Source organism: Hyperoodon ampullatus, assembly GCF_949752795.1.
Source record: "Hyperoodon ampullatus genome assembly, chromosome: 2".
NCBI classification, from domain to species: Eukaryota; Metazoa; Chordata; class Mammalia; order Artiodactyla; family Ziphiidae; genus Hyperoodon; species Hyperoodon ampullatus.
Window position 1 is genome coordinate 102,209,744 of NC_136915.1, and position 14,667 is coordinate 102,224,410.

The following is a 14,667-nucleotide window of genomic DNA, read 5'->3' on the forward strand; positions in this document are numbered from 1 at the left end:
TCTCTCTGAGCCTCTAATGAGGCTGCAGTCAGATGTCAGCCAGGACTGCAGTCATCTGAAAGCCTGACCATGCTGGAATATCCACCTCCAAAGTGGCCCATTCCCATGGCTGGGAAGTTGGTGCTGGATGTTAAAAGACCCCAGTTCTTTACAGAACTGCAAGAGTGATAGTTGTTTTCGCCTAGACCAAGGAATCCAAAGAGTAAGGAAAAAGCTGTATACCTTTAATGAAGCCTCAGAAGTCACTGTTAATTCTGCTATACTCTCTTGGTCACCCAAACAAGCTCTGAGTCCCTGTGAGCAGAGACTAAAGAAGGGTGTGAATACCAGAAGAGAAGAACACTGGGGCCACCTCAGAGGCTGGCTACCACACTAAGCCATAGGAGGCTAAGAATAAGTCTTCAATTTACATAACGAACAAAGGATGAGTATGTAGAACTTATCAAGAATTCTTGTAAATCAAAACAAAAAAACGTTAGCAAACTAAAAAAAATATAAGACATGTGGACAAGTAATTCACAGAAGCAACAACATAAATCGCACGTAACAAGCATTCAAAAAGTATTTTTCCGGGGCTTCCCTGGTGGCGCAGTGGTTGAGAGTCCACCTGCCGATGCAGGGGACATGGGTTCGTGCCCCGGTCCGGGAGGATCCCACATGCCGCGGAGCGGCTGGGCCCGTGAGCCATGGCTGCTGAGCCTGCGAGTCCGGAGCCTGTGCTCCGCAACGGGAGAGGCCGCAACAGTCAGAGGCCTGCGTACCGCAAAAAAAAAAAAAAAAAAAAAAAGATGTATTTTTCCCTAGAACCACATAATTGATGCTATTTACGTATCATAAAGGCATATAATTTAAATATTTTTCTAAAAATGATGCATTTATGTTCATTCATCCTTGTTTTTTCCCACTTCCCCTTGAGACCAATGTCCATTCTGGAAGCTGGCTAAGGATGAAGGTACAATTTGTGGCCACAGAGGAGACACAGATTAATGTATCCAACACCATGATCCCAACCTCAGAACTTGTCCTCTGGAAAATAAAATGATAGAACTCAGTCAAGCAGTAATATATATGAAAAAAAAATCAGCAGATCTACAGCACGCTATTTACAAAAGGTCAATTTTAGTTATTAAGTACTTTTTTCCTCTTTACATTTACATTTTGGGCAAGCTCTTTATGAACTGTGATGGGTACCCCAAAATGAAGGACTATAAATGCATGAATCTGCCACCTTCTACTATTCCATGGTCTGACGCTCTTCCTAATGACTTTACATTATCACTTGGTTATAGCCCCTTTAAAGAAGCAGGTCTCTGGACTTCCCTGGTGGCGCAGTGGTTGAGAGTCCGCCTGCCGATGCAGGGGACACGGGTTCGCGCCCCGGTCCGGGAAGATCCCACATGCCGCAGAGTGGCTGGGCCCCTGAGCCATGGCCCCTGAGCCTGTGTGTCCGGAGCCTGTGCTCCGCAACGGGAGAGGCCACAACAGTGAGAGGCCCGCGTACCGCAAAAAAAAAAAAAAAAAAAGCAGGTCTCAAACTTTTTGGTCTCAGAATCCCTCTTACATTCTTAATCATCAAGGACCTAAAAAGCTTTTGTTCAGATGGGCTTTATCCATCTATGTGTACAGTATTAGAAATAAAAACTGAGGATTTTAAAATATTTTATTTAATATTGTAATAAATAATTGTTAATAGCAAGTTAATAATCTGTTTCATTAAAATTAAATATTTTATTAATTCATTTAAAAATAAACACATTAAAAAATAATAAATAAAAATAAATAAAAATAAACACACTGAATGTTTAAATAACATTTTTAACAGAAATAACTAATTTCCAAAACCAAAAAATTTTTTAGTAAAGAGTGGCACTGATTTCACTTTTAAATCTCTTTAATGTTTAGTTTAATAGAAGATGTCTGTATATATGCTTTTGCATTTAATCTGTTGTGAGAGATTGTTTTGTTTGAAGACTATAAAGAAAACTTGGCCTCATATAACCATGTACTTAAGAAAAGGGAAGAGTATTTTAATAGTCTTTTCAGACAATCTGTGGATATTCTTCTTTGATACACTCAAAAAATTTATTTATCTCTTAAACATCAGTTGCAATGTGAAATTTCAAACTATAGAGATGAACTTTTACTACACCCTTACATTAAAATCTACTGGTCTACTTTGCACTTTGAATCTTTTTCTTACGCCTGATTTTGTACAATGATGCATTGGTCATTTGGGAAATACTGGTTCACTATGTAGATCTTCCAAATGTTGACATTTCATTGCACAATATCAAAAAAACACTGTTAATATCACTACCAATCTCATCAGAAAAGCCTTTAAATATTGAGAAGCTGTCAAGCTCATGGTGGCATATACAAGTTTCCCAAAAATCCTAATTTTCATTTAAAAGCTCAATTTTTATCATTGGCAACATATAACAACATCAGTTGTTTCTCTTGAAGTGACAAGGCTCAATTCATTCAGTTTTAAGAAAATATCTGCCAAATATCCATTCTTGAAAAACACAGTTTGTTACTCATTCTTTCAAGTAAAAATTATTTTCCAAGAAAAAAAGCAGCTAATTCAACTTGGAATTCAAACAACTGCACAAGTACTTTTCTTATTGCACTTCCGTCTGCAGCAGAAGCACTTTATGCATTATCCTATTTCTTCGCACAGAATATTAAGGACAAAGATTTTAAAAATAGGGACGTCCCTGGTGGTCCAGTGGGTACGACTCCGTTCCCGATGCGTGGGGCCCAGATTCAATCCCTGGTCGGGGAACTAGATCCTGCACGCCGCAACTAAGAAGTCCGCATGCCACAACTAAGACCCGGTGCAGCCAAAATAAATAAACTAATTTTTAAAAAAAAATTTAAAAACAAGTTTCACTGCTTCATCAAGGACATAAAAGTAAAACTAACATAATTTTTGTTGGTGGCGGTGGTTTTACTCTAAGTATGTGATGGTAAAGTTACAATAACTTTTAGAGTGCTTCGGAGGCACTATCTTAATTCTTGCTAAGGTGCCAAGCAGTCTTACCCATCATTGCTTTTGTATTATTTATACAAATGTCAGAACAGTGAATAAGGCAAATAATGAATCAGTGTTATAATGAAAAGTTTCAACTCTGCCAACACCTGAAAGGGTATCAGAGACAATCCCCCCTACCCCCCAACTCAGAGTTTCATGGACCAACTTTGAGAATCTACTTTAAGGTACTATTCTCATTTAGTGTCTGCTAAGAGGAGTATATATAAGGAAATGAAAAGCAGTTAGACTCCCCTAACTGAAATTTTTGGTGTACAGATATTAGACCTTGTAAAAACTTAGGATTTAGAACATTAGTTTACAAGTTTTTACACTGTAAGTTTTAGGCAGCTGAAGAGAGGTTTGGAATACAAATGACTTTGTCTGGTGTGCTGTACTTCATTAGATGTCAGAAAAACCTAGAAAAACACCAACAATTTGCCTTCCTGCCTCTTCTTTTCTGCTTACTGTGAGATAGAGGTAATCACAAAGGCAACAGCAGTACAATTTATTGGGGGCTTACCAGGTGCCAGGCACTCTATGAAGCAATTTACAATGTATTAACTCATTTAATCCTCACAATTAACACTATGAAATAGGTATTATTATTAGTACTCTCAATTTATGGATGTTAAGTAACATCCACAGTCATTCTAGTAGTATATAGAGCTCAAAAATGAATGCTGGCAGTCTGACTACTGAATTGTGTGCATTTCACCAACCACAATGCCATAAGATATTAAAAAGTGTTTTTCTTTGATACGTCTTTAATGACTGATTGCTGATGACTATGTTATCATTCAAAAACTCAAGCATGTTTATGTCAAACAGAGCATTAGAGAAAGTAGGACCTAAAAAAAATCCCAAAACAGATAAGCCACACCCAGAACTAGCAAACTGTTAAATATTACATGTACTCCTGGGACAAGAACTTCCAAGAGCTCAAACAGATGATTCCCCTGAGTGGCTCACCATGCTCAGTGATAAAACAGAACCACTGTGAGGAGGTGCTCTTCACACTATACCCAGAGGTATTCCCTCCCACTTGCCACATGACTGTTGCCATCTCAGACTTTCCACAAAAAGTTGAAGATTCAGAAACAGAATCATTTTTCTACGTTGATTATTCCCCACAAAAGGTAAGAATATTAAACTTATGTAGATGTAAAAAGTTAGCATAAAAGACAATAACAGAATCACAGAGAATTTTACTGGATAGGAGCTCAACTTCATATTGCAAACCTGGAGAGGCTGTCTAGGTGACTTGCCCAAGGCTACACAGCATATTAACAGCAGAAACCAATGCAAGTTACTCCCAGTCCAGATAATCATCCACATCACCATGCTGTCTATGCCTTACTACAAAAGTCTCACCTCCTTCAAGAGTTCATTTGAGAGGCTGTTCAGATGCATCAATATGTATTTGTATTTTTACTGATACATTATAGATTTGTACATACCCACTACTGATAACTATTCTGACTGAACCTGAAATAAACCTAAAAAAAATAAAAATCACAAAAGCACTTTAAAAAGCTCACAACTGAGATTCAACAAATACTAACTAAATTATCTATTTTGATTTTCCTAATATTCCAACAGCACATAAATCAGTCTTTCTCCTCAAAATATTTAAATCCATGTCTCTCAAAGTGTGGCAGGTTCCAGAATCAGAATCACATGATACTTGTTAAAAATTCAAATCCTAGTGTCATCCCCAAGTCAATTGAAACAGTCTCTGAAACTCCCAAAATGGTATTTTAAAAAGCTCTCCAGATGATTCTTATTCATCCAAAAGCTATTTATTGAACATTCACTCTACAATATTCTAGTGGGAAACAAGGAACAAACGAGTAAACAAAAACAAGTAAACATTCTGGATTTTAGTTGTCCTATGAAGAAATAAAGGTAATATGTCAAAGAGTGACCTGGAGGACTACAACTGTCCCTCAGCAATCTCAGGGGATTGGTTCCAAAACCCCCATCAGATACAGAGAGCCAACTGTACCTTAAAAGAGGCAGCCAGACACAGAATTTTCAGGGCAGTGAAAATACTGTGTATGATATTATAATGACGAATACATGTCATTATACATTTGTTCAAACCCTCAGATTGTACAACACTAATAGTGAACCCTAACATAAACTGTGGACTCTGGGTGATTATGATATAGGGCCATCAACTCTAAAAAATGTACCACACTAGTGAGGGATGTTGATAATGGGAGAAGCTATGTAGGTCTGGGGAGAAGGGATATATGGGAAATCTCCATATCTTCCGTTTAATTTTGCTGTAAACCTAAAACTGCTCTTTAAAAATAAAGCCCTTAAAAAAAAAAAAAAAGTGATCAAGAGAAGGTCTTTTTGCAGAGGCAACATTTGAAGTGAGGAGCCCTTCACTTAAAAACAGTGGTTCTCTTGGGGTTTTCCTGGTGGCGCAGTGGTTAAGAATCCGCCTGCCAATGCAGGGGACATGGGTTTGAGCCCTAGTCCGGGAAGGTCCTACATGCCACAGAGCAACTAAGCCCCTGTGACACAACTACTGAGTCTGCACTCTAGAGCCCACATGCAAGAACTACTGAGCCCACGTGCCGCAACTACTGAACCCCGCATGCCTAGAGCCCGTGCTCTGCAACAAGAGAAGCCACCGTAATGAGAAGCCCGTGCACCGCAACGAAGAGTAGCCCCCGCTCACCGCCACTAGAGAAAGCCCGCACGCAGCCATGAAGACACAACACAGCCATAAATACATAAATAAATAAATTTTATATATATATAAAAAGAATAGTGGTTCTCAAACTTAGTGTGCATCAAAATCACCTGGAGGACTTACTAAAAATGATTTCTGGTTAGAAGGTCTTGAGTGGGGCCCAAGAATTTGCATTCCTAACAAGATTGCAAATGATGCTGATGCTGCTCGTCCAGAAACCACACTTGGAGAATCATCGATCTAAAGGGAACACCTAAAGGGTTTGAATAACTCTGGTGTGTTAGAGAAACAGAAAAAAAGTCCATTAGAAGGGAGGGTAATGTCATTGTTTCGGGACCACTTAAGATGGCAAATTAAACTACTGACTATGGATACCCAGACCAGAAATGGAATCACAGGTTGTTCAATAATACCTTACATTTGCAAAGCATTTCACAGTTTATAAAAGCATTTTCACTTTCATTATTTAATACGATTTAGTGAGATATAAGTGAAGGACTATTAGCTACATGTAGAGATAAAGAAACTGAAGGACAGAAACATGAACCTGAGGGAACCAGAAAACAATTAAGGGGCAGAACTATGTCCCCTGACTCCAAATCCAGTGTTACTTCCAGAACAGCATGTTCGATTTTTTTAAAGAGCAAAGCAAAGGATACATACAGGAGTCAATACTAAGTTACTTTCTAGACTCCCTGCCTAAAAACATGATGGCTTCCAGACTTAAATTTGTTTTAGATACCAGTTAGAAAGCAACACTGCCTTAAAATTGACAGTATTTAGTCCCATCTACTTATTTCTCCTAGTTCAAAAACAAAAGATGGAGAAATGAAGAGGGAATTTACACACTATTATTCTCTCTCCTGCATAAGTAACACAGAGCTAATTTCATAACCTCAGTGCCTCAGCCACATCAATCAAACACAATTTTCATCTTGTGTTTACTCTAAATCTCTCACCTAATCCAGGTTCCCACAAGAACACTGAATCCTACATGTCTTACTACACTCAGTGAGGCCATGAGCAGTTAGTTATACACCCATTATCCACCCTCTATATACCCATTATCATTTAGAATCTTCTCCATCAATCAAACCATTACTCTTAACATTCTTACCTGCAGATCTCAATAATACTTCAAACCCCAAACTGAAATCACTATATCCTCCCTCCACCCCACACACACCTGCTTCTGTGCCTGAATTCTTTTATCTGCATTAATAGCACTGCCACCCATCAAACAAGAAACCTGGAACTTGGCCTAGACACGTGTGTCTCTCTCACTCCAATCTCACTTGGCCTCTCATATCCATTCCCACAGCTACTTACAATTAGTTACCACTAACAATAAACTAGCTGCCATTTCACTAATAACTAGCACGTACTAGTCACTTAACACACTTCATTCTATCAATAACTGTATGAGGTAGGTAATTTTGTCCTTGTAAAATTAATCTGTCCAAGTAACAAGTAGGAAGTGACAAAGTAGGCATCCAAACTCAAATGTTTCTCCCAAAGTCTATACCTTTCCCCCATACCAAAACACTTCCTTCTTTAACACCTTATATCAGTCCTTTACTACCTACTCCAAATGCTAATTTCTCCCCTAGATTACTGCCAGGATTCTCCTAACTGGCCCTGCCTTGGATCTTTTCTTCCCTTACCCTTCAATGTGCCCCCAAGTGATCTTTCTAGATCACAAATGTGATCCTTTTATCTTCCTGATATAAAAATCTGTTAAGGACTCCCTTTAATCTATCTACACTGTACAGGATACATTCTACAGGATGAATCCCAAACCCTTTAGTACAGTTCCACAATCCCTTCCTTACCTGAAGTTCCAAAATTCAAAAGCTTTGAAATTTTAAAGTTTTTTCATAACTCTGCAACAAAACCCACCCTGAATTGCAGGAGGTTATTGGTCTATCCCATTAGAATGATATTCACTGCAGAAACATTAATATTTGATAATGAGTTGTTAACCCAGACCCCGCTGGAGTGTTAGAGACCTTACCAGGAAAAAGAAAAATTTCCAACCTATTCTGATGTCTAAAACACACCTGGTCTCAAGGGTTTCAGATAAGGCACTGCAGACCCCCTACCTATTCAGCCCATCAAACCAACTTAATTTCCACCAATCACCTTACACATCGCTTAGCTCCAGGGATGTGTAAGGTGCTCTGTGCCCTGAAAACTCTCCAACCCAGGGAGCTACTCACCCTTCAAGAAACCTACTCAAGGGTTTCCTTTTCAGTGAAGTTTCCTTGACCTTCTCTTGATTGTGCCACAACCACTGTACCAAGGACCCACCTCCACTGCTGTACCTTATATGTTTGTTTCCCCTATGTTGGACTGTGAATGAGCTCTTCATTGAGTATTTTACCCAATTCTATCTAGCACAGTATCCGGAACACTAAGTGTTCATTAATGTACAGTGAACTGAAATTCATGCCCAGTTCTCCCTCACTCCCAATTCCCTTCAAAGTTCATTTCTCCTTCACCCCTAAACCTCAAGACTTTTCCCTACCCATGCAGGCCCCTCACAGCTATTTTGCTTCCAGAGTTCCTCCTTCTCAATGTCATCCTATAATTACTCTCTACCAGACGCCTTCTCGTAGCCCCAAATTCTCTAATGCCCTTTAACCTCCCTAGTCCTTCTTTCCCCTAGCTTTGAACAGATCAAATCCTCTCCCTCTAAGGCAATTCATCCTCACTGCCCTTATCTCTTAACTACTACCTCAACACCTCTCGCGCCTAGGCCTTCCCTCCAAAATGCTTCTCACAAGCGGATTCCCAGACCCCCTCTTCTCTCACAGTCCGTTCCACCCGCTCCCGAACCTGCGCTCGGCCAGAGTCCACCCCTTCCCGGCCCGTATCCGCACATCGCGAACCTCCCCTGCAGCCGGTGTCCCCTCCCCCAGCCTCCCGCAGCCGGCACCCCTCCCTTCACCCTCCCCGTATCTCTGGAGGTCCAGCTTCTCGGGAAACTGTCCCAGGAGTGTCTTTCACCTCAGACCCCTTAGGATTACGCCGGTCCGAGCAGCCCAGGGCCCGAACACCTCCGTCCCCAGATCCTCCTCGGCACCGCGAATCCCTTTCGGCCCAGACCTCGGGTCGGGCCTCCCGCTCACCTTGCTGGATGTCGCCGTTGCTGCCCCCCGGGATGGGCACGTTGAGTTGGCGCTCGGGCTCCGGCAGACAGCGCAGGCAGAAAGAGTGAAGACAGGGCAGCAGCTTGGGCTCCGCCTCACGCCGGCTCTGCAGGCTCTGCTGACACACGGCGCAGGTGTCCAGGAGCGAGGCTGGCGGTCCAGGAGGCGGCCCCGCCGAGGGACCCAGAGCAGGAACCGAAGCCGGAGCTGGGGCCGGCGTCGATACCGCCCCCCCGAGAATTCCAGAGCCCACTGAGGCTGCAGGGGCTGAGGCAGCCGGGGCCGAGCCCGAGGAGGCCGCGGCCACCCCCCCGTCGTCGGGCCCGGCCGCGCCGCTCTCCGCGCCGGCCCTGCCGCCTTCCTCCTCCTCCTCCTCCACCAGCACCGCGGCGAGAGGCGGCTCCGCCTCCTGCGCCGCGGGCCCGGCGGCCCCGGCAGTTACCGGCGCGCTGCTGCTGCCCCCGCCGCCGCTCTCAGCCTCGCCACCGCCTTTGTTTTCCGCCATGTTTTCCTCTTTGAACCCGCCGGACCGCCCCGCGCCGCCCGCCGCCGCCGCCGCCCCCAGCCCCAGCCGCAGCCGCAGCGAGAGCGGCCGCCGAGAGCGAGCAGGAAAGCTAACGAAGAAACGAGAACGCGCGCGCACGCGGCGCCCCCACCCTCGCGTCGCGCGGTTGCAGGAGGGCGGGCGCGGCGCGCGCACGTACGCACGGACGTCCTCCGGAGGGAGGCGGGAACTTGGGGCGCGGGCGCGTAGACGTCCTGGCCGCCCTTCCTGACCTCAGTGGCCGGCGCGTGGAGTCCGCCCCTTTGCAGTTCGGCTCGCAGTGAGCGTTTAAAGTCAGAGGCTCTCGACGCTGAACTACCTTTGGTCGAGGTGGTTAAGAGCTCGGCCGCGGCGATGGTGCAGGGAAGAGCGGGCAAGGGTGGAAGGCCGGGGCTGGTTCCTGAGTAGTGTCTCTAGGGCGGCGAGGTCCCCAGAGGCGGGCGCGTCTCCGCCGAAACCTCACTCGGCGCAGGGTCAGACGCCTTGGCCTCCTGGCTCCGAGGTGCCGACCTCCTGGGTCTCTGTGCTTTAACTGGCCACGTTCCTTTGGATGGTTGTGTCTCAGGGGAGCAGTAAAATGAGGATTTTTGTTTTTAACTGGTGGCGTACCAGAAATAGGCTGAAAAGACCCAGAGAGGAAACACAGCTATTTTAACAGCTATTTTTAGCTTCTTAAGGTGATTGATTCTCTGACGTTGCTACGCTCCAGAAAACCAATCAACTGAGAAGCTTTTTCAAAGCAGAGCTGTTCCAGGACCACACCCCAGACCTACATCAGGAAATGGGGGTGAGCTCATGAATGTTGAAAGCGCTTTGGCTGATTCTGATGTGCGTCAGTTTGGGGAGTCACGATCTAACCAATATTATGTCCTGAGAGTCTCACTTAGTGCCCTGGCGGGAGTTGGGTTGCAAATGCCCTAACAGTGTCGGTAATAGACGCTTTCAGGAAGGGTCTTTATTGAGAAACAAGTACTACGGCTGTTTTAATGTTAGGATTGTGAAGTGCTTTCCTCTTCTGACAGTGTTCCCAAGAAACCGTTATTCTTGAGCTGGTAAAAGTCCTTAAAAGAAACCACCTCAAAACATTTTTCATTTATTCGTTAAAAAATAGTGACCTCGGGCTTCCCTGGTGGCGCAGTAGTTGAGAGTCCGCCTGCCGATGCAGGGGACGCGGGTTCGTGCCCCGGTCCGGGAAGATCCCACATGCCGCGAAGCGGCTGGGCCCGTGAGCCACGGCTACTGAGCCTGCGCGTCCGGAGCCTGTGCTCCGCAACGGGAGAGGCCACAACAGTGAGAGGCCCGCGTACCGCAAAAAAAATTAAAAAAAAAAAAAAATAGTGACCTCTTACTATGAGTCAGGTAGTGTTTTAGAGATGCTAGGATTACAGCAAAGAACAAAGGAGATCCTTTCAAGGAGTTTGCAGTCTGGAGGAAGAGTGACATAAATATATGCAGGGAGGGATAAATGCTATGAAGAAAAAAAAGCAGAGTAAAAGAGATTAGAGATGATTGGGGAAGGCCTCGGCTGATAGGTGAAGAAGCTTGTGGTTCTCTTGCAGAAAGAGTGTTCCAGGCAGAGGAACAAACAGTAAGTACAAAGGGCCTGAGGCACAGTCTTGGCTTGTAAGTGGAACAGCAAAGAGTCTGTGTGGCTGGAGTGGCTTGAAGGAGGAAAGAATAGTAGAATATGACATAATAGAATTAAAGGAGCCAGGTCATATACAGAAATGGCCTTCAACTTTTTAAACTTCTGTGCCCTGGAAAAGAACTTTGAAAAACTATTTTCTCCCTCGAACATTATAAGTTGACTCTTAACATTTTTCATCAGGAGTGTAAATAGTTGCAAAGAGTGCCATTTCTGACATTTTGCAATACCAACATTTTTTAATTGTCACATTACTTTTAAATCTATCCAATGGAAAGGTAAACAAGTAGTTTAACAAACATCGTCATCCATTTTTTTTTTTTTTTTTTTTGGTACGCGGGCCTCTCACTGTTGTGGCCTCTCCCGTTGCGGAGCACAGGCTCCGAATGCGGAGGCTCAGCGGCCATGGCTCACGAGCCCAGCCGCTCCGCAGCATGTGGGATCTTCCCGGACCAGGGCACGAACCCATGTCCCCTGCATCGGCAGGCAGACTCTCAACCACTGCGCCACCAGGGAAGCCCTGTCATCCATTTTAAAAGTACATGATCAAAAATGTTCTATTTCATTAAATAAATATTAAACATGAAAAGTAAAATGTTAATTGGGACTGTCTTTTAATGAGATGACATAGTTTTTTTTAGTTTGTGTAGGCATGGATGTATATAACATTACTAGGAAGAGATAAAGTCCTGTATCAATTCCATTTTTCATTTTTATTGACATAAGCACTGCATTAAAAAATGCATGTATACATATGTGTATATATATGAATTAATATAAAATTAAATATCTTAAAACTATCCTTGTGTACCCTTTGGAAAAATTTCCTCCACTGTAGTACCCGAATACTCATACTCCAGTTTTAAGATGCTGAGTGAGATAGGAAATCTTGGATGAGTTTTGATCAAAGACTCAAAGTTGTGAAAAGAGTCACTGTGGCTGTTTACTGTAGAAATGACTTGTAGGGGGTCAGAGTGGAAGAAGGAAGACCAGTGAGGCTGCTAATACAATAATATTTCAGCCAAGGAATAATGGTGGATTGAACCAGAGTGGTATCTGTACAGGTGGTGAAAAATAAGGTGTATATATAATAAAGAGCAATAAAGACTTTTCTCCAAATTCACTTCAAAAAAACAAATTAGTGAACCAAATTTCTCAACCAAAATCTTTGTTTCCTTGCATTATTCTTAACCTTTTGATGCCTGCTACCACTTGCCTTTATTAAAATCTAGTACAAGGGAATTCCCTGATGGTCCAGTGGTTAGGATTTCATGTTTCCATTACAGGGAGCATGGGTTTGGCACATGCCACACAGCACAGCCAAAAAATAAAAAATAAAAAAAAATACTATAAAAATCTAGTATAAAAGTGCTTGGTTTTTTTAACACTTAAAAAATTTTTATTTATTTACTTATTTATTTTTGGCCGCATTGGGTCTTCATTGCTGCGTGCAGGCTTTCTCTAGTTGCGGTGAGCAGGGACTACTCTTCGTTGTGGTGCGCGGGCTTCTCATTGCAGTGGCTTCTCTTGTGGAGCACGGGCTCTAGGCGCGTGGGCTTCAGTAGTTGTGGCACACGGGCTCAGTAGTTGTGGCTCACAGGCTCTAGAGGGCAGGCTCAGTAGCTGTGGCGCACAGGCTTAGTTGCTCTGCAGCAAGTGGGATCTTCCCGGACCAGGGCTCGAACCTGTGTCCTCTGCATTGGCAGGCGGATTCTTAACCACTGCACCAACAGGGAAGCCCAAAAGTGTTGTTTTTGAAAACGATATAATTTTATAGAGAGCAAACTGTCCCCCCACCAATATAATTTACTGTGTGCTCTGAGAATGCAGTGCCTGGAATTAAATTGTCATGGAGTACTTGGGGACATTGAATCAGCTACATTCTCGATTTGCAATGGGAACCCAGAAATCTTGCAGGAGAAATTGTGAAATCCTAAGACTGACGTATGATATGGACACACCTGTCTGATGGAGAGACTGCATTGCATGGAGGTTGAGTCTGTGCTGGAGCCAGAATGCCCAGTTTGAAAACTCGTTCCACCACCTACTAGCTGTGTGATTTGGGGTAACTTACTTCACTTGCCTCAGTTTCCTCATTTGTAAAAGGACTTTTGTTACTAGTAGGATCTATTTCAAGGTTGACAGTTAAATATTTGTAAAGTGCTAACCGTATCTGACGCGTGGTAAACATGAAATGAATGTAAAAGTAGACAGACCTAAAGGTTCATGAAGGGAACAGAACTGGAGGGAGAAACAAAGATACCTCAGAGAGAAATCTCAAGAAGAGAAACCATGCTGTGGGCTGAACTGAGCAGCGAGTATAAGGATCCAGCCATTCCCCTAACCTAGGCTATCTTTTACCCCTGACCCGCTTGCTCAAACATAAGAAAAACAGAGTTCTGAAATAAAGGAGAGCTATCAGTAGATGCCTAGTAGCTCTGCTGTGGAGAAAACTGCCCTGATATTGCTGGTAACCAGAAGTGAAAAGAACTTTACAATTGTCCAGAAAAGAGAAAGAGCACTGGGAATGACATAGCTAGGTGAGCAATGGTGAGAGCACAGCAGGTTGGCAACAGTGAAGCAGAGTAGCCCAAGAATAGCGTGAAGGTTTGCAATGGCTGGTTCTGCCACTCGTGGACAGAGCAACTCTGGTCATCAGCAGGAATGGAAGAGGTCATCAAGACCAGCAGAGGAATGCTGAGCTGCTGTTAAGATCTGGGGCATTTCTGGGGAATCCCAGTGGTTAAGACTCCACGCTTTCACTGCCACGGGCTCAGGTTCAGTCCCTGGTCAGAAAATTAAGATCCTACAAGCCACGTGGCGCAGCTAAAAAAAAAAAAAAGATTCGGGGAATTTCTGTTAATGTGCCATATTAGCAATCATGAGTGGGTAAGGCCAGGGGATATAAAGGGGACATCTTGTGATTTAAAGTTCACTTCTCTGAACACAGGTACATAAGCACATGTACCTTGGATTAGCATATCCTTGCACTTAGCAGGAAGTCCAACTTCAGAGCAAGGACCTTCCTAAAGCACATGTCAAAAAACCAAAATTAAAATGGGTGATGTTGAGAAGGGCAAGATTTTTGTCCAGAAATATGCCCAGTGCCACACCGTGGAAAAGAAAGGCAAGCATAATAAATGGTCCTGGATGGAAGACAGGTCAGGCCCCTGGGATTCTCTTACACTGATGCCAACAAGAACAAGGGCATCACCTGGGGAGAAATGTACTTGGAGAATCCTAAGAAGTACATCCCTGGAAGAAAATGATCTTCTCTGGCATTAAGAAGAAGACAGAAAGGGCAGACTTGATAGCTTATCTCAAAGCTTCTAATGAGTAATAGTTGGCCCACTGCCTTATTTTCTTATAAAACAGAAATGTCTCAACTTCTTTTATGTGTAACATATTTAAATTGATCTCATATACCAGAATTCAGATCATGAGTGGCTGACAGAATATTTTTTTGGATAGTCCTGATTTAAATAAGATTGGCTGTGGTTAAATTAATATGATCAGCTTTTTGAATTTTGATAGGAATTCCAGTTCAGCAAGTACTATTACTGTTTCCCTCTTCTAAAGGTATAA

At 43.3% G+C, this 14,667-nt stretch overlaps 1 protein-coding gene and 1 pseudogene across 3 annotated transcripts in view; one reads left to right on the forward strand and one right to left on the reverse strand.

The window, feature by feature from the left end:
- The window catches only part of TRIM33 (tripartite motif containing 33), a gene marked incomplete at its 5' end in the record, with an annotated part of 158,656 nt that extends 149,258 nt beyond the window's left edge, over positions 1 to 9,398 (reverse strand). For both annotated transcript variants that reach the window (XM_079696734.1, XM_079696733.1), the window contains one exon: positions 8,873 to 9,398. In XM_079696734.1, coding sequence (XP_079552860.1) covers positions 8,873 to 9,398 — 526 coding nt within the window. The remainder of the gene's footprint in view (positions 1 to 8,872) is intronic.
- Positions 9,399 to 14,139: 4,741 nt separating this feature from the next.
- On the forward strand, positions 14,140 to 14,422 carry LOC307047876 (cytochrome c-like; annotated as a pseudogene). Its single transcript has one exon. The product of its transcript is annotated as a cytochrome c-like (transcript).
- The last annotated feature ends 245 nt before the right edge of the window (positions 14,423 to 14,667 follow it).